This window comes from Cuculus canorus, chromosome 1 (genome assembly GCF_017976375.1).
Source record: "Cuculus canorus isolate bCucCan1 chromosome 1, bCucCan1.pri, whole genome shotgun sequence".
Lineage (NCBI taxonomy): Eukaryota > Metazoa > Chordata > Aves > Cuculiformes > Cuculidae > Cuculus > Cuculus canorus.
Window position 1 is genome coordinate 53,039,321 of NC_071401.1, and position 25,552 is coordinate 53,064,872.

General features: G+C 43.2%; 1 protein-coding gene across 3 annotated transcripts in view; it reads right to left on the bottom strand.

The window, feature by feature from the left end:
• Positions 1 to 10,869: 10,869 nt before the first annotated feature.
• The window catches only part of GPR180 (G protein-coupled receptor 180), a 32,532-nt gene continuing 17,849 nt past the window's right edge, over positions 10,870 to 25,552 (bottom strand). Inside the window, exons 7-11 of one of the 3 annotated variants that reach the window (XR_008452863.1) lie at positions 21,938 to 22,129; positions 21,503 to 21,580; positions 14,666 to 19,854; positions 13,397 to 13,507; positions 10,870 to 12,421 (exon numbers count right to left, since the gene is read on the bottom strand). Coding sequence is in view for 2 of the 3 variants with exons in the window: in XM_054083455.1 (XP_053939430.1) it covers positions 19,696 to 19,854; positions 21,503 to 21,580; positions 21,938 to 22,129 (429 nt within the window). In the remaining variant the exon portion in view is untranslated. Of the gene's footprint in view, positions 12,422 to 13,396; positions 13,508 to 13,816; positions 19,855 to 21,502; positions 21,581 to 21,937; positions 22,130 to 25,552 lie in introns of those variants that run through there. The other 2 variants (XM_054083455.1, XM_054083462.1) reach the window with 2 other exon arrangements.

Below are 25,552 nucleotides of genomic sequence, written 5' to 3' on the forward strand. Positions count from 1 at the left end.
GAACTATTTTCTCATAGTCAGAGTCAGAGACCAAATTAGTCACCGCTCCTTTGTTTAGATGCTGGAACCGTCTTACTCCTTTGAGACGCTGGAAGAACTTCCCTGGGCTCTATGAGAGAAGGCTTCTCCGCTTATTTAGTCTCAGGGTGTTTTTGACACGCGTGAGCAGTAAATGCTGATCCCGAGTGCGGGAGAGCTTCGGTAGAGGCTGCTCGTTTATATCGGACTGAAGAAGAGCTTACCTCTCCGGAAGAAAAGGACGTCTATTAACTGTTTATTAATGCGTCTTAATAACCCAAATTATCTCTATACTATAGAGCTCGGGAGTAAGAACCATTAAATCTGTTCATGTTTTAAGAGGGATCAGCCTGAACAGAAATCAATTAGCACCGCAGACAAAACCAAACCCTTCTTAAGACAAGTGACACTGCATTTTCAACATACTTCGGGAGTTAATCGGTAGCGCCGATCCTGCTTCTTCCCATGTTCAAACACCTCAGACACCCCTCAGCCGGCTCGCGTTACTCCGAGTCCCCATCGCCAGGAAGGAGTTAGCCTTCCTCGGCCTCAAGTTTCACACCTGCTGAGGAAATCCCACCCAATGCCATGCCACAGCAGGGCTGGGGTACATCCCCTCCGCATCCCACCCAGACCCCGGGAGGGCATCCCGAGGGGAGGCGACCTGCCCGCCGCCCGCCCCGTCGGGGCTGAGCAGGAGCTCTGGGACTGGCCCGTCGCTCCTCGCCGCAGCTCCCAGCACAGTTTGCTCGGGAGCAAGAAAAAAAAAATCCCCGTGGCACTGCAGGGCTGGGCTCATCCCCCTCTGGCCTCCCCCGGGGCAGCCGGCGGAGCGGCTGAGGGCCGGTGCCGTGCCCAGGCGGAGCTGGCAGCTGGAGCCCCCAGCCTTCCTGCTGCTGCTCGCCCTCCCACCACCCTTCCAGCCTCCCACAGCGGCCGCAGACAGCGCTGCCGACCGGGCATCACACTCGCTGTAGCCCGATGCCTTGCCCTGTCTCCCCCGTGTCCCCCCGGTGGCAGCCCCGGCCCCGCTCCGGGGACCCAGGGATTAAGGAGGCACCGTCGAGCGGAGACGGGAACGGAGCTTCGCGGATCTTTGCCTCGCGGTGGAGACCGGTGGGTGTCTCAGGGGTCCCATCTTCCCGGAGCGGTGCTGTGCTGGGGTGCTGAGACTCCACCAGGGGTGCCCCTAAGATGGGATCGACGATCCTTCCTCTCCTTCGGGGGCTGCGACCAGGATAGGTTTGATTTATTTTCTCCAGGAAAAAACCCACCCGACCCTGGAAGGGAGGGCTCACGCCTGTGGGTGTCCGTCTCCCCCCCTTCCCCATCGGGACCTGTTGAGGATTTTAACAGCTAAAGTCAACGTGGCAGCTTAAAATCGAAGGAGCGGGTTGGGAAAACCCCGCTACCTTGGACATACTACTGAGGCTCCCCGCAAACCTGAGCCGGCGGTGGCCAAGCTCTCCAGCCTGCCTGGAGGCGACTGGGACCTCAGATCAGGCAATCGCCTTTGCTCCTGCCCGGCAGAGGATCTCTCGCCCAGGAGATGAGTCTCCAGCTCCTGGCCGTGCCTCTGCTAGAAAGGATTTCTATCTCCTGCTCCCGGTCTGATTTACCAGGCCATAAGACGGTGGAGATGAGGGTTCTCCCTTCCCGGGCGCCCTTTGTGGGCTGGGGGTTATGATTCCTAGAGACAGAAGATGGAAAAGCTTAGAGGGGTGTCCTGGGATTCTGCTCCGAGGCTGCTTTACTTAAATATCTCAGACATTCGCGGAGTAAGAGGCAGATGTCGTTCAGCATGGAGAACTCCACTGGGAATGGCAGGCCTGGGTGAAACAAGGAATTTCAGGCATTGATGGTCAGCTGCTAAAAGACGCTTAGCTACAACCTAGGGACAACTACAGGACGTGGGCATAGAATCATAGAATCAATCACCACGTTGGAAAAGACTCTTGGGTCATCGAGTCCAACCGTTCCCATCTGCCACTGAATCATGTCCCTGAGCACCTTGTCTACCCGTCTTTTAAATACCTCCGTGGACATAAGACATGTTTTTCTTGGGAGCTCCTTTGCCAATCCCAGTGTGGGCATCCAGCACGATTGGTGCAAGTGCATGGTCAGCTCTGTGAGATTCCATCGCCAGCTTTGGCCCCTGTCTTTCGTGTACTGCTGAACCAATTTCTTGAATGAATGCTCTCGGGTGTCACCGGGCAATAACATTTCATTAAAACTACTATTATTGCCCAACTCCAGCTGGTGGTTGGGTTATGGTAATATCTTGACCAGGTTTTCTTGACCTTGTTACTGTAATTAGTGAAGAATAAAGGTGTGCTTGAAATTTGTTTTTATGGCCTGAATGTTCTGCATAGAGGGTAAACAATACTTGCCTTTGCATCTCATCAACGAAACAATTAAAAAGCCAGCATTCAAATAGTCCAGGAACCAGTATTGCTGGCCAATATTTACCAAAACATTGTATATAAACAATGCCATTCATACATACCCTCACAAATCAAATGATATTGTCACATCCAAATAATTGTATTGACAATATTAATATTATTTTACTGTATTTTAAATCTCAGCAATTTAAGCAGAAAAATTCTCAGCAATTTAAGCAGAAAAAGTCTCAAATGTAAAAGTAATCAGAAAGCAACCAGGTCAGGTTTATATTGGTCGCGGATAAAAGATCCTGGGGAAAATCCAAGCCACAGTAAGGAGAATGACATCTCTACCATGGATTTCACTAGTACCAGGATTTTTACCCATTTTTTTTTCCGTGTATGCTTTGCAATAAATTAATTAGTTTCTGGGCTCCAAACTCTTCAGAGGCTCATAAATCCTGATGAAAACATGCTCCTTCTTGAAGTTGCACCTGGATAACTTATAAAAACATTTTTCTCAAATTAATGTGAAAGTTCCTTTCTGCTTAATAAAGTGAAAAGTTGAAGAGGATAGTGGATTACAGGGAAGTTTAGTCTTTCATTTAAATCTCACAAGTGTTCTTGAGAACGCTTTTTTTTCTGACATGAGCTAGTGACAAATTTAGCTCCTGGATGACCAATTAGGACAGAGTACTTAAAGACTGCAAATAAAAAACAATTGCTGAAGGCATGTTTACAGGTTTATTTTCTGATTTATTTGCTCTGAAATCTTCAATAGCAATTTTCATTGCATCAAATAAGAAGTACACAAGGCAAGTTCCCTCTAAAAGAGCAAAACATTTTACCTCTGACTTATAAAGAAGAAAAAGATCTATCTTTTAAGGATTCAGGTATAAGATTGTGAGGTTTTAGGGAATGATACTCTTTATGATGCACCAATTTTGTAGGTATTGCTTCCATATAGCTGTTGAAGATTTGTCAGTCTTTAAAACCCACACTTATTAGAAAACATTCATTCTCTCTTGTTCCGCCTTTCTATAAACTGAAAGGTGGGGAGGTAAGTCACCTACTAAAGTACTTACTTACGATCAGTTGTGGAGAAGTAATGATAACCTCAGAGCAAGTCTGCCTCAGCCAGTTATTACAATACTTCTGAAAAATACACCTGTCACCTGGGAGCACACCACAAAGCTCTGATAGAGCTGAATGTGTACTATCAAAGTAATAGTAGTTGCAGCTGCAAGATGAGCCAATATCCCACCTTGGTGAACACCTCCTGTTGATGGCAGAAGATATTCCAACCAACCTACTCCCTTGGATGTGCCACCTGTGTTTGCTCTCTCAAGGTCTTCCACACAGCTCTTTCAAGTTTTGGTCCATGGTTTGTTCTCATCTTCATCTTCAAACTCTCAGCTGCCTCTTACACTTGAAGCTATGCTCTTCAGCATGTATTTCTTCTGGTTCTGTTTTTTTTCTTTTATTAAGCCATCTTTTCCATATCTATTTCCTCTAGCCCAAGGATGTAACAGCTCCCTCATGCTGCTCACACTGTCTTTGAGCTAAGTCCCAAAGACTTGCCTTTTTCACCCTCTCCTTCCATTATTTCTCCCTCCTCTGGAGGGACTCTAGAGAAGAAGATGGCTTCATCTACCACCTTCACTGTGACAGTACAGAATATCCCTCTTTGCTCAGGTTCTGCCTTTGTAGTTGCTTTCAAAATGTCTTACCTTCACGATTTTTTACATACTGGCACTAATTCAGCACAGCTCAGAGTGTGCCCCTAGTTTTTCAGGTTTTGAGTGTTTCTTCCACTCTCCTCTCTTGCTTAATATTCCTACCAACACCTCTGAGCCTTACTGTCCTTCAAACCAAACAGTGGTGAAATCTTACATAGCTTAGATTAATGTAAATTCCTTTGGTAGGTATTGTTTGCCCATCTGCCCTCTACATTTTTTATAACAGTGCATGGTGAATCTCCTCCACCCACATGACCACCTCCAGCTGTGTTATCCTCCTCTGCACCCCTTTTCTCCATGCAGCTTTCAACAGTTTCGACACAACTGTTGTGCTAGCGTTGACAACTGTCTTACCCTGTACTATTCCTTAACTACAGTGTTGCTGTATATCCTCCCACTTTCTTGTGGTTTTGATATTTTCTTCAAAGTCCATTGACTCAGCTTCCTTCTCAAGCCTCTCCATCCTAGTTCTGTGTGTGAGAAACTTCCTATAAGATAAGTTATATAGTGTACTCCTCCTAATCTCTCCTTAAAGTTGACCTCTATAATTGCACCAGCAAAACACTCAACAAAATCAAGGCAGCTGGAGGGCGAGGTGGCTGCTTATTCTGATGAGTGACAGTTCTACCCTTTCCTCATCCTATTTTCGTGTTGGATTGTCTGTTGTCTTGTGTCACACATTGGGCCTGTTCACTGTCTAGTCACGGGAATGTATCTCAGTCTGCAAGCATAGCAGGCTGAAGAGCAGGGTTTTCATTTGTCAAGACTTAAAATACGCATACACCCACATATGCACACAATTCAATTTATATATTTTTTATATACCTCTCCTTTAAGTAAAAAATGTTTTTCCACAGCCTAGACATTTTTAAAGAAACAGATTCCCTTTAGAACACCAAAATGTAATGTTTCCAAACAAAATACATATATCTTGCAGTTGATGAGGTAACCACAGTTCTTTCATGGGTCTTCTTCAAATCACTGTCACCAGGCATCTGTGGAAGCAATCAATACATGTGCTTGCAAGACATTTCCAGTACTCAAACTGGCCCAGGGTTATGGACCCTAAAACATGGCCCTAGGGCTTGAGCTCTGAATCCCTAGAGCCTGGGCTCTGAATCCCGGTCCTGCAGCAAGCAGCGGGGAAGCTCATAAAGGCCATTTATAGGTAGCCTACAAAAAAGTCAGAATTTACAGGGCTAAATTCCAGGTGAAGTCAACCAGAGATATCTTCCAGGATTTCACACTGATTTCACTTCACCAGGACACTAGAGAAGCTACGTAAGCTCTGTGTGTCAAAAGTTCATCTTCTGCATGAAGATCGAGTATGAAACATACTTGTAGCTTGTTTAGATAAATGGATCACAAATGAGGTTCTGAGATGCAGTGCTGGCCACAGGCCATGAAAGCTCTTTTCCCATATCCAAGGGTAACAGGTAGCAGCTTGAGCTTAAGCTTCTCAGCTTAACTCAAGACTATTTTGAGTGCTTTCAAGGAATTCTGATCATGGACCTAAGTGGTAGCTCAAGCCCAATATTATTTTGCATGCAAGTGTTTGGATATAAATTCTGGGATCAACACGGGCTTTAGGCTAATCCAAGAAAGCAGTGAGACATAAAGCTGAGGATGCGTGAGATTCTGATGATGTACCAATATACAAGAGAAACAGGTCCAGCTCTGATCTGAATTGGAAGTGGTGTAGTCACAGAGCTGTGACCCTGTCACATAGCTTGGGAATATGTACAGCGTCAATGGATTCTGGAGGGGAAGGGAAGTTAAATGTCCCTTCCCCCTCTTCAAGAAACACACAGTAACATCAGCAAATATTCCATCACTTTGTCATTGTCATTTTATTTGCTCCCTCTGGTTATCACAACTTACACCTTGGTGGTTCTGCAGGATATAGCCATCTTCTACCTGTAGTTATTTAACAGATCTGAAGACTCTCAGCAGTAAGGATCACAGTAGTGAGCTCTTGTCATCATGCTGTCACTCAAAGGAGCAACTTTGCCATGAAATGCAGAGACCTCCAAGGAAACACTCTTCCCCCATATATGAAAGTTGGACTTATATGTGTAAATTGCTACATACATAAATGATTTTCCTTAATATGTTGGTGTAAATACTGATATCCAGCTAGGATATTAATCTCAAGAATATTTCTAGAGTATGTTTGAATATAAAGTAATACAAGACCAAATACAAGAGCGCTGCATGGCCATTCCATGCTATGCAAGACTGCAGTTGCATGGAGTTGTGGATTATGGCTGGAATCAGGCCTAATTTGGGTAATTATGTTCAGGATCTGTCTGAAACTTTTCCTTGGTTTGGGACACTCATCATTTGTATGTCTGATAAAACTGAGCTTGTGTTGGAGCCTTTCCCTCTGGAATCACCAGATTGGGTTTTCCTCCTAAACCCAGCCACCCATTTCCATAATAAAAGCCTGTGAGACGGTTTTTCCTCAGCCAGATTTGCCTGAATTTGGCCACAGAGATAAGCAGTTTTCAGGAAGGGACCACCAGAGAGCCCTACATAAACTCCCTGCCTGGTACTGCAACCTTTTCTCCATTAGGAAACAAGCCTGAAAATCACCATGTGTGTCCATGGGATGAAAAATCTGCCAGGGATGGAAGGAGAAACATTGGCTCTCAGCAATGATCTGGTTGAGAGGGACCATTTTTTTTTTTCTTTCTTTTGTACTGGATCATTTTGACAGAACTAGACTGGAGATCAGGTTTTCACCAGTTCTATGAGGAAACGCGTGTGGCTGCTGCTCCTCTGGGGTGGCCAGCAGCACCTGGGCACCAGGGAGGCCCGGCCTTACAGCCTGTGGTATCAGATGGTGTCTGGTTGTCCCCCAGACCCAGATGTCCATCTGGTTTCACAGAAGTGCTCCCAGGAGGGGCTGTTGGCTTCCTGGGAGGGTAGGCTGTGCCTGGCAGAGTGTGGGCAGAGATAGCCCTGTGGCTCAGGCACTCTGTGAAGGGCTTGATCCTGCTGCTTAGAGCTCAGTCGCATGGCTCAGGGATGCAACACCCCCTCCCCAACATGGGGAAACATAGAATCATAGAATAGTTAGGGTTGGAACGGACCTTAAAGATCACCTTGTTCCAACCCCCCTGCCATGGGCAGGGACATCCCACTAGCTCAGGCTGCCCAAGGCCCCATGCAACCTGGCCTTGAACACCTCCAGGAAGGGGACATCCACAGCTTCCCTGGGCAACCTGTGCCAGTGTCTCATCAGTCTCATTGAGAAGAAATTCTTCCTAATGTGCAGTCTAAATCTGCCCCTCTCCTGTTTATACCCATTCCCCCCTGGTCCTGTCCCCACCAGCCTTTATGAATAGCCCCTCTCCAGCTTTTCTGTAGCCCCTTCAGGTACTGGAAGGTCGCTATAAGATCTCCTCGGAGCCTTCTCTTCTCCAGGCTGAACAACCCCAGCTCTCTCAGCCTATCCTCATATGGAAGGTGCTCCAACCTTCCTATCACCTTTGTAGCCTCCTCTAGACCCGTACCAACAGCTCCATATCCTTCTCGCTTTGAGGATTCCAGAACTGGAATACAGGAAGATGCTGCGGATGCTGGGGCGGAAGGGCTGAGCACCAGCCATCCCTGGGGTCAGGATGTCCCTCCCGGCTCTGCCCTCTCTCCTGCATGTCCATGGCAGGGAGGAAGGGGGCAGCAGCCGGGTGAGGGGCAGGTAGATCCTTCAGCATCGCACTGGCTTCGCGGTGGGGCAAAACACCGAAAAAAGCACTTTTCGTTACGGCTGGAAACGTGATTTGCCAAGATGACCCGCGTGTGCGGACACGTGTGGCTGGAACGAGATATACGTCCTCCCCCTTCTTTCCCCGGAGAAGAACTGGAGCAGATCTGCCAAAGGGCTCTCTGGTGCAGCCTCCCCCTCCCTCCCCCCACCCCCCCCCCCCGCCGTGGCGGCTGGCGATGGGCTGATAAGGGCAGGCAGCGTGTCCCTGTCGCCGCCTCCGAGAGCGCCGCGGCCGGGGATGCTGCAACCAACCCTGCCAGGGAGCCACTTCCACGGGCAGAGAGGTTTGCAGGGTAATGAGCAGCCTTATCGCCACTGGTATCTTTACAACCGCTTTAGATGACTTTTTAATTGTGGCTTAATGCGTTTAATTATGACAACTCTTCCCCGTTTTCAAGTATGATGTATTAATATTACAGATCATTAACATTGCTAAATTACTGTAATGACACAGAGTCCTCAGTGTCCCAGTTAGACGGAAAAAAAAGATCCGCTCTTCTCATTTGGATCTTTTGTTATTTGCCTTATAGGAAATTCATGCACGATTCCCGAGCCTTGAAAGCATGTAGGAGAGGCTGCTGCTGCTGCACTCTCCTTATTAAATTATTGATAGAGAAAATCCCCCACGTAAAACTTCCCGAGACGATGCAGGAGCTAATATTGTCTTTCTAATATCCACTTCATCAATGTAAAAGTTAGAAAGCCTCGGCTCTTGAGTGGGTCCCCCCCTCCCGTCGTTCATAATTAGAGCAGACCGTATTTAACATCTGCAAAATAGTCATGCTTATAAGGAATGAGAAATGCGAGATGTTCCATTCTGTTTGCAATGGTTAGACCGTTTTAATCTCTTAACTTCAATATATGTCCTCTAGCAGGCTATACTTCTTGGATTTCATTTTTAGATCCTTAAGGCTGCATATATCTGTCAAACAGACATAATGAATTTAAAGTGCTAATGCCTAGAAGACCAGAAAAAACATTGAAATATATCCTCGGTTGATTAAATTACCACCTCTAGCTACTTTACCTCCTTATGTCCAAACAGATTTCCCCTTTCACTCACCAAGTACCAGATCTGGAAGATGTGGAAGATGTAATTTCACGGTAAGAAGAAAAAAAAAAAAAACCCCACAAAACAACACAACAAAAAAACAAAATACCAAAACTCAAAACAAACCCCACCAAACCCAAATGTATGCACGGATAAGTAGATTTTTTTCTTTGAACATCATTTTAGGTAGGACTTTGCCACTGACTGGAGGCGTTTTTCAATTACACCCAGCCTCCAGGGGAACCCTCGGGTTGGAGCCACTGACTTCGCTTCTCGACACCTCCTGCCTGGGGAAAAACCCTGGTGGGGAGGAGAAGACGAGAAAAAGGCGGCGGGGGAGCAGAGGGAGCCCTCGGGGAGGGGGCAGGGGGTGTCGAGCAGGGCAGGGAGACCCTCCTGCTCCTTCTCCTGCTCCTTTTCCCGCTCCCACCGCGGCCCCGGGAGTGCCGAGCGCCTCCGAGGGACCTGGAGAGAGCGGAGACGGAGGGAAGGCGGACAGATTTGTCGCGCTTTGAAATGAAACGTTATAATCCCTCCAACAATCCTGTTGACTGTGAGCTCTAGCGCCGGGAGTACAACACGGGGGGGAAGAAAGAAAGAAAGGAAGAAGAAGGGGAAAAAAAAAAAAAAAAAAGAAGGAAAAAAGATACATTGTTGGATAAACAGCTCCTTATAGGTAAAAACTGAATGGGCCAAATAGATGAATAAGGCGACACAATGGGAGGGGGTGGTGGTGAAAGGAAACGAGTCGGTGGCAGTGGAAGAAAAAGGTAAAAGTGAACAGAGGAGAGAAAAGGAAAGAAAAGAAAAAAATGTAAATGAGTGAGACAAAAAAGCAAAGAGAAAAAGAAAAGAGAACAAGAGGGGGAAAGAAGTAATATTTTCCTTGATAAAAATGCACAAAAGGGAAGATGAACTTTGTTCTTTTTCTCTTTCTACTCTCCTCTCTCTTTCTGCTTTTCGCCTCGCAGCACGCCAGCCTAAGCTGAGAGCTGTAATGTCATTAAATTGCAAATGCTTTTTCATTTCCGACACACACTGTTTACTTATCTGGCAAAAACATATGTTGGAAGGAATCCGTTAAATTCTGCCCATTGCCTTGGGTAAAAGTGCAATGGAAACGGACCCACTGAGCTTCTTCTTTCTTCTTCTTTTAGCACTTCCCTTATCTACAAGACTGCTTCGCAGAAAACTGGCTAGTTCAATGAAAAATGAAGATACAGCAGGAGATTAGAGAAGAACACTGAGCAAAAAATTCCTGGAGAGAGGGTCACTCCATTGCAAATGATTTCACTCCTCTAGATCTGCATAAATTACTATTTTTAAGGCATCTCCAAAGTCTGTATATTTTTCTCACTCTGTCAAACATTTAATTTCACGCCCCATGTTCTGAATATGCTAAAATGCATATCTCTGATGCACCTTTAAGCCAGAAAAACGAATGCAAAATTGAAGATAAAATGATGTGATTTGCACTACAAGCCTATTACTTGAGGTATTTACATATAGTTTACCTCTGCAGTTCTGAGAATGATTTATTAAAAAAAAATCTGGATTAAGCTCATATAAATATGTATAAATCTTTGTTTAGAAAATAGATTTTGCAGCTGTTGTGTCAAAAAGTTCTTTAAGATTCTGTGAAGAATTTTCCTTTTAGCCTGCTTTAAAAAAGAGGGGAAAAGGACAATATTTGACATCCTGCTTTGGCAGGAAGGAAAACACACACACACGCACGTTCAGACATTCAGTATTTTTCTAAAGAACCGGCTTTTTTATTATTATTATTATTATTTCATACTTCTCTTCCTAAACTTCTCCGTGTCCCTTCCTCTCCCTCCTCTCGTTCGCTGGGACTCGGTGTCACCCGCGCTCTGGGCTTTCCTGAGCGTGTGAAATAGCGGGGCAGGTGAATTAAAACAATTGTGGATTTGGAGGGGATGAGAAACAAAACCAAACCCAAACCAATCACAGCAGAACCCCAAAAGCAGAGGGAAAGGAGCCCGAAGAGGCTGTTCCCTGCGGGGGGCTCAGCCCTGCGGGACATCGTTCTTGGTAGGATGGGGAGGAGGGAGAGGATGGGAAGGAGGGAGAGGATGCGGAGGGGTCGCTCCTGTGTTTTACCGCGGCTTCTTTAGACCTTTTGCTTTTCTCCACGCTAAAAGGGAGATGGAAAGGGTCGTCCCTGCAGTTTGCAGGTGGGTAGGGATGCTGGGAAGCAAAGACACCGCGAGGATGCCCTCGCTCCCCGCCTGCCGCTCCGGGAGGCACTGCTTGGCATGCGGGTACCGGGCAGGGTCTCTCCTTTGGAGCCGAGCCGTGCTGGCTTCTCCCTTTTCGGGCTTCGAACCCCACCGGAGCGCAGTCCCCGGGGCGGCCCGAGGGCCCCCCCTGGCGGCATCACCCCGACAAGGGGGGAACCGGAGCATCCCGGGGTGTCCCTAAGCCTCCTTCCCCACCTGGGGCCCCCCCTTAGAAGGGAAGAGCTGCGCTTTCCAGGGGGGTCCCGCACCCACTGCCCCCCACAGAGAAACCTGCCCTGGTCACCCCAAATGCGGAGGAGAAGGGTAAGTCCCCATGAGTCACGGTCCCCACTGTGTGAAATTAGCCTGAATAAACTCCTAAACCACCTCTTAAGACGTGGCTGGTGTTTCCTCCCTCTGACCCCTCTAACACCCCTCCAACTTGGGGTGAGATGTGTAAGTCGTGAGGGCACTCGCTGGGGATAACCACATCCATGATGGGGAGGAAGAGACTTTTCAGATAACTTCAAGGTTAATTTAAGACTTAGCTGCAAAATCTAGACTTTGAATAATACATGAGTTGCAACAATTCCAGCAGGATACTGCGCCCAGGAAGTGATTTCCCTCTGCTCAGGTTCTATCACCCTATTTTCATCTCCAGAACAGAAGCCCCAGATTTGCTGCTTCCCCAACAAAGAAACTTGTTGTTGTTTGATGTGACGGTGCCACTTGCAGTGGGGCAATTTGTACATACACACCACTGCATGTCTTGGTTTCTGTAACAGACCTCAGAGATAAGAAATTGAAACTCACAGTCTACACATCACAAACTAAGTAGCAGAATATTCTCCTTTTTGTTCTTGTTTTTTTTTCCTTTGAAGGTGGTCAGCTATTCTGGTAATTTCATGTCAGTTCCCCCCTTGCAGAAATACATCAGGGTGACGGCAGCTGTCAGCTCCTCTCCTGTTATGGATAAAGGCTTTGTGCTTTGTCCAGTTGTCAGTCCTGGGTGGCTTGGGCCATCGACAGAGTGCCAGCATAGCTTTCTGCCTTGAATGGATGGAGATCAGGGGCTGAGCTCATCCCTTGTCCCCATGAAAGAGGCAGGCAGGAAGGATCAACTTATTCGATCCTTGTGAGGAGAAGCAGCAATGATCCTCATGTGCTGATGACATCAGTGACAATGGCATGGTAGCTGGGATTCCTAAAGGCCATCACTCTGCATTTAAACAGGAGAAAAGTGAAGATGTGAATGGAATTAAGACTGTCTTGAGAAGAGCACTATTTTGGACAGCAGAGGTTCTCAGAAAAGGACCTGACAACTACCAGGTATGTCGGAGCCACAACCAGTTAACTTGTAAGAAGCAGCAGGATGAAATCAAGACGTACAGAGGGCAATCAAGTCTCTTGTGCCATGTGACTCTTAAAATAGTTCGAGTGGGATAGAAGTAGGATCTCCCCTCTGCCACAGCAGAATATCTGCCCCTCTGCAACAAGCACTGTGTGAGGGACGTCGAGGCAGTGACCCCTCTTCAGACAGAGACGGTTTGCTGAAGTTTCACAGGCTCAATAGCAAAGTGAAATCTTGTAATCCATCACCTGCACGCCACTGTTTCAAATGACATTTATTCATTTCTAACAACTCCCCAGCATATTCTGCTCTTCATACGTCAGGACTTCAGGTCTGCACCATCAGTACTACACTGAGATTAATGTTCAGAGAGTCTTAATCCCCACTGAAAGCACTGGAAGAGCTACAGTTCATCTGGGCAGGGATGGCACTAAGTAAGGCTTCTGTCCTTCGAATTTGCTGTTATCAAATCAAATTTACCACCACACAAGCTTTGAGCTGGAGAAACAGATGCAGATTGTACCACTTGGCACTGAAGGGGCAGCTACACACATGTATGCGGAGAGCCTTTCAAGAACCAAAGCAGTTCTATAGGTAAAGGACAGCCAGGTGACCAGAGCATGGTACTGAATATAGGTGTGCAAAACTGTTACATTTATCAGAGACCTGAAAGTCACACATCAGGCACTTCAAGGGGATGTATCGGGGAAAAGGTGCTGTCTCTCCCTCTACCACTTCACTAAGGGAAACAGGATGATGGAAACAACAGATGACCCTGATGATTCTTTAAGGCATAGCCCTATCCAGTCCCTCACCACACAGAGGATTAATGCCTACTCACTCCAGAGAGCTTGTCACCACTTGCTTGGTCTTGCAGGAGGCAGCAGGGGCTTCCTCGCCTTGGCATGAGGGCTAGAGATGAGTAGTCGCCAGGGAAGTGGAGGAAACAGGACTGCATGGGAATCAAGCGTAACAAGGAAGGCACGGAGAAGATCAAATATACATAGCTCTAGATGATGAAACATTTTAAAATTATATGTTGATACTGCTCACCTTTACATCTTGCACAATATAGATCCCATATCAATTGCATCCCTTTCTCAAATTCCTCCTGGGTCCCAAGCTGGGCACTACCTCGAAGCAATTTTATTTCCTTTCTATGAAAAAGGAGCAATGCAGTCCAGTCACTGTGAACTTCCCATGTTTTACGCACCAAACTCATTACTTTGATACAGTATTATCAGAAAGTATACATTAAAATCCCTGACCCGACAGGATCCTGCGTAGCTGGTGTAGTCTATCGCACACATATCTGAGCTCTGGGTAGCATTGCCATATGCAGTGTAGGGAACCTTCCATATGGTTTCTGAAAAGTGGTTACAGCACACGTGCATCAGGCAATTTTCAAAGTAAAACAGATCTGTTCATTTTTATTTTCAAAATACCAAAGCAGTAAAATCATGTAATTGAGTAATCACTTGCCAAATTTCCTTTTTTAATCTAATCTATTTTGAGTTACATCAGAGCCAAAATGCAAATTAAATTGGTAAGGTTCCAAGATTTTTTTTTTTTTCCCTTTTAGAAAACACAATTTAAGGTACTCATAAGTAAGGAAATTTTAAAAAACCATTTGTTTTGTATGCTGTAAACTTTGGAAAACAAGTTTCAGCCTGAAGTACATTTTCATAGGTAATAGGTTAAATAGAAGTCTTATGTAAATTCTGATCTCTTCTTAACAACTCTAATGTTCATTTTATAAAATCTGATTTGAAAACAATACCATTGTTTTAGAAGAGGCTCAGAGGGTCAGAAACTAGGCAAAAGGGCTATCTACTCGAAGAGGCACACATACAGTTTTTCAGCTCTAACTACTGTATCAAAAAAGGAGAGATTCCCAAGATGGTTCATTTGCAGTCTCCCTCAATCAATTTTTCGGAGATTGTGTTGCAGCAGCATTAAAAGCCAAGTTCACTCACTAATCTGGGCAAACTTGTCAGCACCTGACCATGAGGCAGGACAGATCCTTGCCATCCTGCCACAGTCCCGTGAAGCCACATAACTCAGCAGATTAACAAACCGATAGATAAAAGTAGCCTTCCAGAGTACTCACTGTTGGAAACCTTCGCTCTTTGGGTGGCAGTCGTTCAGGTTCAGTCTCTCCCTACCCGCAGGCAAAGCTGTGTGACTTCGCTGGTTGCCTTCTACCACAGCACTACAGTCTGTTCATAAAAAACTGGCACCCACTCAAGTCACGGCTGTTTTCACGGTGCTTGCCATTTCTCCCCTCAAAACTCCTCAAATGGGGGTCTGCCTGCGATGCCTCTCAGCCCCTTTTGTGAAGCTGCAAAGGCACAACTGACCCTGTTTGTTTTAAAATACTTTAAAGCACTCAGTTTTCCTGTTGCTAGAAAAAAACCCAACCCTGAGCTACTATTGAAAGAGAGCTGTTAAGAGAAGGGTCAGGCCAATTCTTAGCACACAAAATGCAGCAGAAGACATACAGAAGTGATGGAGGAGTTCCAAGACTGATAGTTTGCAGAAGACTGACTGACCTTGCAGCTGCCCTTCTAAAGGAGATCTTCCCCCTCTCCAACATGCCTTTTCTACCCCATACCCAGTAGTGCCACTGGTGCTTGTAAAACCCTGACAACCTGCTTCAGTGAGCCAAAACCACTGAGAACTAATTTGTTTTTTCTCTACTGCTGCTATGCACTGAGTTTTCTATCAGTTTAACTCCTCAACTCTACCTCACCTAAACTGCTAGGTGACAGCCGTCGTGAATTCAAGGGAAGCAAAAGTAGCGTGCAGCCAGGGGAATGCGGACACTCTCTCTTTGGCAGCCAAGAGTTAGCTCAAATTAGCTGCAATGTCAAACCACGCCCTCAGATCTGTGATGGCTAAGGAGACTAAAGACATGGTAGAGAGGGCAAAGGAGAGACAGGAAAAGCGTGAAATCAAAACAGACCAAGGATAAAGAGAATACACATACTAGATGCAAAGCAGGGGCTGGACTGTGAGTGCTGATCGTGGGAACAGATGGAGAGATATAGAAATGACACCCATTGCACTCAAAATGTGTGTGGGAGGGGGAGAGGAAAGGGTAGGGGACAGAGTGTGGTGGGAGAGATGGAATTCATAACACAGGAAAAAGATTTGCAGAAAATAATGTTTTAAGAAAAACTGGAATCGGGACTTAGTGTTCACTGGAAAATCACAGCCTAATTGTATTAGTGTGGTTAGAAAAGAATAATCAAGAATAATCCTTTCTCTTTTAACATTTGACACTTGCAAGGATCACCTGCCCTTTGTATGCTGTATAATCCAGAGTTAAAAGTTACAGTGTAACATCAGCTTTGGAAAGCCCAATAAACATTTATTGTATTCTCTAGAAAGTATCAACTAGAGGCATAATCAACTAGAGCCAAATCAAACAAAATATTCTTCCAGTTCTGTAAAGGATCAAGGTGCAAACAAAAAGACTTAGATATTTCCATGGCTCTTCATTGGCACAGAAACCAGAATGGAATATTCATTAGATCTGACTATAAATGTTCATCTTGTGTGGGAGATCTTAGTGTAGTAATATGTATTAGAAACTTGATTTTTTTCCAATCAAGCCTTTCCACTTCCATTTACATATATTTAATTGCAAATATTCCCTTTCCTACCTGAAGCACTTTCAATAAATGTACAATAAACACATTCTACACGAAAGGGGAGTGAATAGCTTAGAGGACTTGTGTTCCACCCTTCACATCACTGGTCAGGAGCAACACATCCCTCCTCACAGTTTGTGGGGGGGGGGTCTCATAGACCAAGTCGGTGATCTCACCCTCATTTCTCCTGAGCTAGGATCCTCCCTGCCAACCAATAAATCATAATTGAAAGAAAATGGCATCTGTGCCCAGAGGAAAAGGTGATGGCTGGCAAGCAGATGCCCTCTCACACATAGAAATGGATTTTTCAGAGCAGAACCAACTTCAGTTGGCATTTGTGTCAATATACACTTACCTTTCTGAGCGCCGAGAAGTGTGGGCAGAAGGAACAGCATACTCCGTGACTGTAACTTTATTTAAAACAGAACCATGTAAACCTCACAAGTGTGATGTTGCCATCTGACCTCAACTGGAGTTCTGTTCACCATGGTTAGCAGAGACGGTGCTGCCTTCAGGGCGAACACACTGAGAATTCCCTGTGTATGCGGCAGCTTTCAGTGGGCACAAACCTATGCCACTTACACACCAGGGCTACCGCTATATCAAAGGGCTGCTTACGCCCACTGCTGTCACCTACTGCACAGCTGATGTACGGCGCATCTGAGTTCCTCAGATGGACAAAAGAGTCCCAGTTTGCGACAGAAAACATTTTTTTGTGTGTGTGTGTGTGTGACGGAAAGCACGTTTTAGAAAAAGAGAATGAAAAAAAGTTTTCCAGTCAGGATGCACTGATCAAAGACAACTGAAAGAAGGCTGGAAGCTATTCTTTCAAGATGAGGTTATGAAACCAAATTGATAAAATGGGTAACTGTGTGAGCAAACATGAAAAAAAGCAAGGTCTTATCAGCTGGTCTCACAGAAGATATAAGTTAGGAAGCAGAGATAGGCTTTCACATACTCAAACCACTCTTCGGGCATGATCCAGAGGCAGTAAGCTTCAAGCTAGAGTACGGATATATATGAAGCGTTGTAAATCAGACACACTTGAAGGCTCTCCCCAAAGACACCCTTTACTGAATTAAACTACACACTGCAGTGATACTAACCTACTGCTAGAGAATGCATTAATGATTCAATAACATAAAACTAGTGAGTGTTGGTTATGAAATAACGCTAACAGACCTGGAAAGAAATGCATGTCCTTTGTACTGCTTACCATACAAAAGTGATACCTAATTGCTACAGTCACATTAACAACAAAATAAAAATTTTATTTTCAAATTGCTGGATCTGATGCCAAACTAAGAGTGGATAACGTTACCTGTTGACTTACGGGGCAATCTGGAAAAGATTAAAAAACATCTTATGCTTCATATTTACACTCAGATTAAATATGAATTCATTTTATGAATTGCTGTAGGGTATATTTATAAGGTGAAATTAAGATACCATTTCCCTTAATACCGACAGCTTTAAGTCAGAGGGACTACAGGAAGTAAGAAAACCCTTTGGAGAATAAAACAAATAAAGAGTGCCTCTTCTGAAAGTCACATACAGTTTTTTTTCCACACATATTAAAACTTTTATCATGATGGATCATAAACTGTAAAGTAATTCTTGTGTCTATTGGAAAATTCTATTTTATGCATGAATTTCATGTCTTATACATGAGGACAGATAGAAACCTTCTACGGCATTATTGGAGACTTATCAAAAACAGGATGCTTTTTTCCTGAGAAGATGAAAAGTACAGAGATAAGCAGGGAAATAAAGACTGAAGTTTTAACCAATAATATTTTTGTGTGGTTATCAGAGGAATGTAATAATTAATCTTTTAATCATTCTGAAGATTGTGTGAAATCATAATATCTCATCTTTTCCAGCCTCAACCTGCCATTCTTGATCTGAATTACAAACAATAAGAAAGGAGATGATTTAATGAGCAACTTTGTCATGTTGCCATTTTGCCTTAGTCAAAGGCAAATGTCTAGTTTTGCCTCTGAACTAAAATGGAATAGACTTATGTTTCAACTACACTTGCAACTGCAGCAAAACTGAATGGTAAAGTTAGGGCTATTTTAAAGCTGGAACTTCAGTGCCTTCACGTTTGCATAGGGACATAATTAAAAACACATTGTTAAGAATAAACAAACATTCATTTTACTAGAAAATAAAATCCACGTTGTGGAGAAGCACAGATATGTGAAAAAGAAGTCTAAAATTTGACAAATACTAAACTAAATCCAAAATGAAAGATTTCAGTCACAATGGCAATAGGTATGCTCTTAGTATGAAGAAAAAAATGTCAGCATGATTTAATCATACTCAATAAATAGGCACTTCAATAAAGTATATATTTACACTGGCTTTCTGAATGCTAGGGCATCACAAAGTAGTATGGCTTTATTACAATGGATGGAAGATGGCAACTACTTAGAACCCAGTGCCAACATGGATTATAACAAATCCAGTGAGTATTTTGTTTTTCAATTATTCATAGAAAATTTAATCCTGATTAAGTATCCTTGGGCAGGAATTCATGGGTAGTTGATGACTGAAACCAACATTTATTTGAAATGCTTCTGTTAATTTAATCTGTGTATATGGCTTAATTATGATTGAATCCTCAATGTAACAGAAATGAATTATATCAGGATTAAAATTCTAGTACCACATCACCCATTTCATTTTCTTTGCTTTTTTTTTTCTTTAAAAAATGCGAGCCTGCTGTTTTAATTACCTTTATGTTGCTATGTCTTCTAAGCCTCAAATACTGTTTAGACCTTCATTACTGGATGAAATTTTTAGTTACATTTATTTAAGAACAGAAAAAGTAGATAGAAACCCTGTTTTCATTCCCATTAAAATTTTAACCAGTATGAACATTAGCTGCAAAAAAAGGCTTTTCTTCTACACCAATAATAAAGGAAAAAGTTTCTTGCAGTCAGTTGTGAACATTATACTTGTGTTTACTAGAGAACTCTTTCTCTCTCGTTTCCCTTTCTTCTATATCCATACAAAAAAAATGCATTTTCTCTAAAGCATGAAAATAAAAGAACTTGTACTCATCATTATACATCACACCAATTTCACAACTGGCCTATTTCAGACTTCTTTGAGCTTGAAGATGTTTTAAGAACTACATTTTATAAGACCTTCAAACCTAGTATTGATATAAAGTAAAGATGTTTTTTATGGCTGTGAATAGGAGAAAAAAGACTCGTTGTACTTTTCTGTGATACAGCTCAGCACCACATGCTACACAAACAATATTTATAAAATTATTCAAAATAACGCATTTTTCCACTCCACGGTACTTTTAACAGATTAACCTAGGGACTGAGTCAGACCAAAGGTCTCTGAAGTGCTCTGATATTATCACTCAGTTTTCCAGTGAAACCAATGTATCACACACTTGTGACAAAAATACCTATTATTAGGTCATTATTGCACATTTATTACATAATGGTTCTTCCTAAACACCTCAGAAGCGATGTCGATTTTTATGTCCAGAGGATACAGTTAGTGGCAATGTCACTGATGATAGTGAAGATACTTCCCAATATAGACTATGAGATAGAAAAAGTCTGTAGAGGATAACCATGGAGATACACTGACAGAGGATGACACCCATGGTAATAATCTAGAAGCAAAAAGGAGAGAAAAGGAGAAAGTAAGTGATAAAACTCCAACATCAAGCAACTCAAAATATATTTCTATCAGCATACTGTTTAAGCGCTTGAGGTTTAACTTTAAACCTTTTAATACTACTGGAGTTACAAAAGATTTGAACATGAACCTCAAGTCCGGGATTCAGACTCTCACACCTGGGTGTTTTTAAATCAGTAGATAGCCCTGGGCAAGTCACATAACCCTTCTGGCAGTCTCTGTTCTGGGGAATTTCAGACTTGCAATTCACCACCCATGCAGTTTCACAGGCAGAGGTGATGTTTAGATATTCTAGTCTTACAACAAACAGAGCTGGGTGTGGGGGGGAAAAGCCTGAAAACACTTTGCACTAGCACGATCACAGAATTGTTAGGATAGTGATTTATCAATCTCACTTAGTCAGAACTCTTTTTAGTGCAAGTATCTTGATCTGTAAAAGATGTGTAAGGCAGTATTTATCAAGCGCAACAGTTACTACTGTTTCGGAGAAAGCAAAGTCTAAGTTTATGTACTACAAGAGTGTCTTAAAATATATGGTTTTTCTTAATCAAATGTGGTATTCATTGATCGTGCATTTTTTTAATTATATTGAAGTGCATTTAAAGAAGGAAACACAACTAAATTAACATAATGTAGAAACTGCACCTGCACACAATGCAACTTGCCCAAATGCAAAAGCAGTGCAACTGTAATCTCCCTTCGGTAAGCTAAAAAATCTCAAAATATTGCAAAAATTTCCTTTACTGACTCTACCTCTACAGATTGTTCCCCTGCCCTGATGATGTGTTCATCAAGCAACAACAAAAAGTCTCTTCATTAGTAGCTCCAAAGGAGTCTTTTTTTCTCCCTATTTTTTTTTTAGTATTTAATTTACTATATATTTTTGGTGAAACCTTTCTCTTCCCCTTACATATCTCCAACACAAATAAAAGCTCTATTTCCAAAAATGCCCAGACAGTTGTAGTCATGAAGAAAACAAGCAAACTCTACCCTGGAATGAGGTAGTCCATTAGGGGAATAGTAGTGTACTTTATCTGAACATGGCAGGCTCCACACACCAGTTCTCTACTTTCCAGTACGTTTAAGCAACCAAGAAACCCAGTGAGTCCAGCTTTGGTTTTAACTGTTTAGAGCTTACAAACCAAACTATGTATTTGGACATATTTCTTAATTTAAAGAACAATTCAGCTACAGGTTCCTTGACCTATTTAAACACATAAAGCTTTTAAAGGATGAAGACTAAAAAGCAAACAACAAAAAAAATTCCACTGATTTATCCTTCTACTAGCTTTGTTAAAAGAATCCCCAAGGTGTTTTTAATTAAAAAACAAACAAGCAAACAATAAAACAAAACACCCCCTCCACATTTTCCTTTGACTTAACAATCCCTCCCCCACCCCGCCCTTAACCTAGCAATGATTACCCTTGGATGATTCAAACCCTGTATGCCTTTGTAAAATATGACTCACATTAGCATCAATGAGAGCTGTGTGACTAAGACTTTTCAAGTTGCTTTGGGGTCATAAGATTAACAGCCTAAGAGCACGAGTTTGCTAACAAACACTGAACATGAAGTACAACTACTATTCAAATTCCATCTCTTTTATCTTGTCTGTACATACCTTTTCTCTTTGATATTCTCTGAATATTACAGAAATGGTTGCAAGACATGGGTGGCACAAAAACCAGAGAATGCAGGCCTGAAAGAGAAGACGACTGTAAGTTATAAAATGACTACATGCCAGTTTAGAAGAAAGAGATGACAGTTAGAGGAACTGCATTTACATTTCTGTCTATTTTATGAACCCATTGTTTAATTTTCAATCAACAGAATGAAAACCACACAATGAAAGGTGGGATTTCTGTTTAAAAAAGCTCTGTACTCCTTGTCAAATTAAAATGACTACTCCACGTATGATGACAGGGTGCAATTTATTCAAATCAGACACTTAAACATTAGCTTTCTTATGGAGAAAAAGAGTTTAATGCTTCAGTCAACTGCATGCCACAATTATATTTACAGCAGAAGGAATTACTTTCCCTGATGTAACCCATACTTTGGCAAAGGTGATGTAGAACTCCCTTTTCAGTGTGCTTCTCTCCACTGTGATGATCTGGTAAAGACTAGCAGCCAGTGACAAAGCTAGGCACACTCTGAGGCCAATAAGCAGTCCACTTGCTAAGCCATGGTGCGAATGGTAGCTGTGGTGATTCGCATCTTCAAACTGCTCCCAAATTAATAAAAAGCTCTGGAAAGGAACAATAGCAAAGTACATTTAAAATAAACAAGGTTAGGTTACACTCAACTTCAATTAATATTCCCACCACAGGTTAAACTGTCCACACAACTGGTCATGCTTCACTCTGCTTGTTGTAGACCACCACGTTAAATAAAAAAGCCTAGCCTAAACTGCTTTTTGGCACTACCTGTTACTCCAAGTGTAACTGTCAGGAATGGAGTCTCATTTCTTGCATTCCACAACTTTTAGAAAGTTTGACAAGTTAAAGTTTCCTCTAATTTGGATAGAAGGAATGTGGCACCTTAGCGTAAGATCCAAAATAGTCATCTAGTTAAAAATGTTGGCCTACTCAGCAGGAAGCCCACTGAAATGATTCCACAGAGCTACAGGGAGGTGTCTCCTTCCACTTGGGATCCACAACCTGTAAAGCTTGTTTCAAAGGCAGGCAACTACACCTTTTCTTTCAAAACCCTAACAGGATTCACTTTTCTTTTTAAAGACGGGGAAGTAAGAGGGTGGTGCTGCTGCCCCTTTTATACAATAGCCTAAAGGCTCAAGCATTCACCTAGGTTGAACTTGGATCTCCCACAATTCCCTTCTTTGCCTAAAGGATATCCAGCTCACATCTCCCACCTCCTTGGAGAGTGCCCCAGCTGCCAGGCTATATGCTGTTCTTGGGTGGGCCACTCTCCACCCCTTCTATTGAAGCTGTGCCATTGTGGAGAAAAGAATTTGACATCAGCTAGGTCAGAAATTAGGAATGAACCTGACTCTGCAAGCAACCAGCCTGGAAACCTCCTAGGGTCTAGGAAAGGGAGTGTCACAGGTTCCAAATGCCCTTCCAACATCTGGACAAATGCTCTAGCCAACAGATAATTACAAGAAGGAGAGCAATCCTCTTTAACTCTCAGCACTGTATCCATTTGCTGCAGAATCCAATTTTGTAGGAGCACTGTGAGAAAGAATATTGATAGATTCTCTAAGGAAAAACAGACTATAAATGCCTAGTTTTCAAATATTAGTTGGCAAGAAGGCAGGCGCCTACTTGTTGCATAAAAATTGGGTCTTGCTGAGGAATACCTTTTTAAGACTTCGGGAATGTTAATGTTGTAAATTAGAATACCCATAAAATTTAGACTCTCCCAGCATCACGCAGTAGCAGAAATGTCATTTTAAGACTTGAATACATACTGGAATCCAGTCTACGAACTGCACACATCTAACTTACACTTAGTTTTCAGGTGTCTGACAAAGGAGGCTTTCTGAAGAAAGGTAGGCAAATTTGATTTTTATGAGCGAGGTAGCTCTGAAGGACTTCAGAAGCAGACATTGTATGCCTCAATTTAGAAATCTAAATTAGTCAGATTCCTTTCTGAACACATTCAAAGGCTCTCTCACTACATTAAATACATAAAGACAAAAAGGTTACTGAAATTAACTACTTTCATTTTAAATGTGTAATCCACCTGCGCCTTCCAAAGGTCTGTTTCCCTGAGTTTCATCAGTCGAGACAGGAACATTTTTGCTTAAAATATCCTAAGATTGTACTCTCTCACTTTTTCCCTCCCTTACTTGCTGTGTCACGGCCTAGGCATGTTTGCTGTCATTTCAGTCATTCTTCAACTACCTGGATGGAATATGGAAGGATGGGAGAGGAAGAGACATGAAGCATGCACGTCCTGAACATCACTGATTACTAATAAACAATCTGACTAACATGCTTCAAATGTTTCTACCATAACACTCCATTTCTGTGTTAAGTCCATGCAAACATCTTCAAACGATCAAATCACTTGACCAAGAATTTTGTTAAGGAGTAAGACTGAAATAAGGCAGTGTTTGGTAAAGTTCTGTCTACAGCACTAGTTTTGTCACGAAATTAATGAATTCATATCACACAAGTTATTTCAGTCCAGGCAGAACGTGCCCAGGCAACAAACAAGCGTTCTACCAGTTACAAAACCACTGCAGTCCTATACAGCACATTTTCTTGGGAAAATGCTTGGGAACAGTCAAAGTATTTAACTTCCATGGACTGGATGTACACTGAGAAAATTTATAAGAACTTCCACATATGTAAAGAATCTGGCTGACAAAAGCATGTATCTGGGGGTAGGGATGGGGAGAAATATAGGCTGATGGAGATGCAACTGTGATACTACTTTAAGAAACTTCAGGTAGATCCCAGGGATCGCTTTACCTTAAAGAACTCAAGAGTGTTTGAATTTTCCTTAACCTACATCAATACCAACAGATATGAAGGAAGTCACTGTCATGAGAAGATGACAAAGAGGGTAAAGGAATCATGAGAACAAAATTAAAATACTTATGAGAAAATAGTGTCTGCCATCAGGGTATGCTCTGGACTACCTCTTTAAAGAGTGTGAACAACACAGGAATCAGTTGATCAAAGACTGTGGGTAGCGACAGCAATGTAAGATCACAGAAGTCCAGCTTCCTTCAGTTTCATTAGATATTCCAAAATAAGCAAAAGGCAGAGGCATAAGAGGCAGACATGGAACCATGAGTGTAACACACTGGAAACTCAGACAAGATGAATGTGTGTCACTGCTTTTACTATGAGGTGGGACTGTTCTCACTCACCAGAGAAAAGCGAGATCCCATGAAAGAGAAATCTGTGCTATGGAGTGTTTCTAGGTTACAGTGAATTAGGCAGTCTGTTCTCAATGAAGGAAGAGCTTTCAAAAGACAAGCATAATCTTGAAGTCAAAACCTCCTTGGCTGGCTATGCCTGAGAAATAAAAGTAAATAAGCCCCTAAGTCCTTGACCACAGAAAGGCATATACCAGCTCACTTTGCTGCAATACTTGGAATCCTCAACATAAGAAGGATATGGAACTGTTGCAATGTGTCCAGAGGATAGCTACAAAGATGATCAGAGGGCTGGAGCATCTCCCACACGAGGACAGGCTGAGAGAGTTGGGCTTGTTCAGCCTGGAGAAGAGAAGGCTCCAAGGACATCTTATAGCGACCTTCCAGTACCTGAACGGGGCTGCAAGAAAGGTGGGGAGGGGCTGTTTGCAAAGGCTTGTAGCGATAGGACTAGGGGGAATGGGTATAAACTGGAGAGGGGTGGATTTGGACTAGACATTAGGAAGAATTTCTTCACTATGAAGGTGGTGAGGCAGTGGCACAGGTTGCTCAGGGAAGTTGTGGATGCACCGTCCCTGGAGGTGTTCAAGGCCAGGTTGAATGGGGCCTTGGGCAGCCTGATCTAGTGGGACACATCCCTGCCCATGGCAGGGGGGCTGGAATTAGATGATCTCTACGGTCTCTTCCAAGTGAAACTATTCTATGATTCTAATATTAGGAACAAGCTGAAAAGAAATAACCAGACACCCACCTGCTGAAATGGATACTAGAAAAATTTTTTTTGTTGGCAATGAGCAGAATTATGCTTGAGCTGAGAAG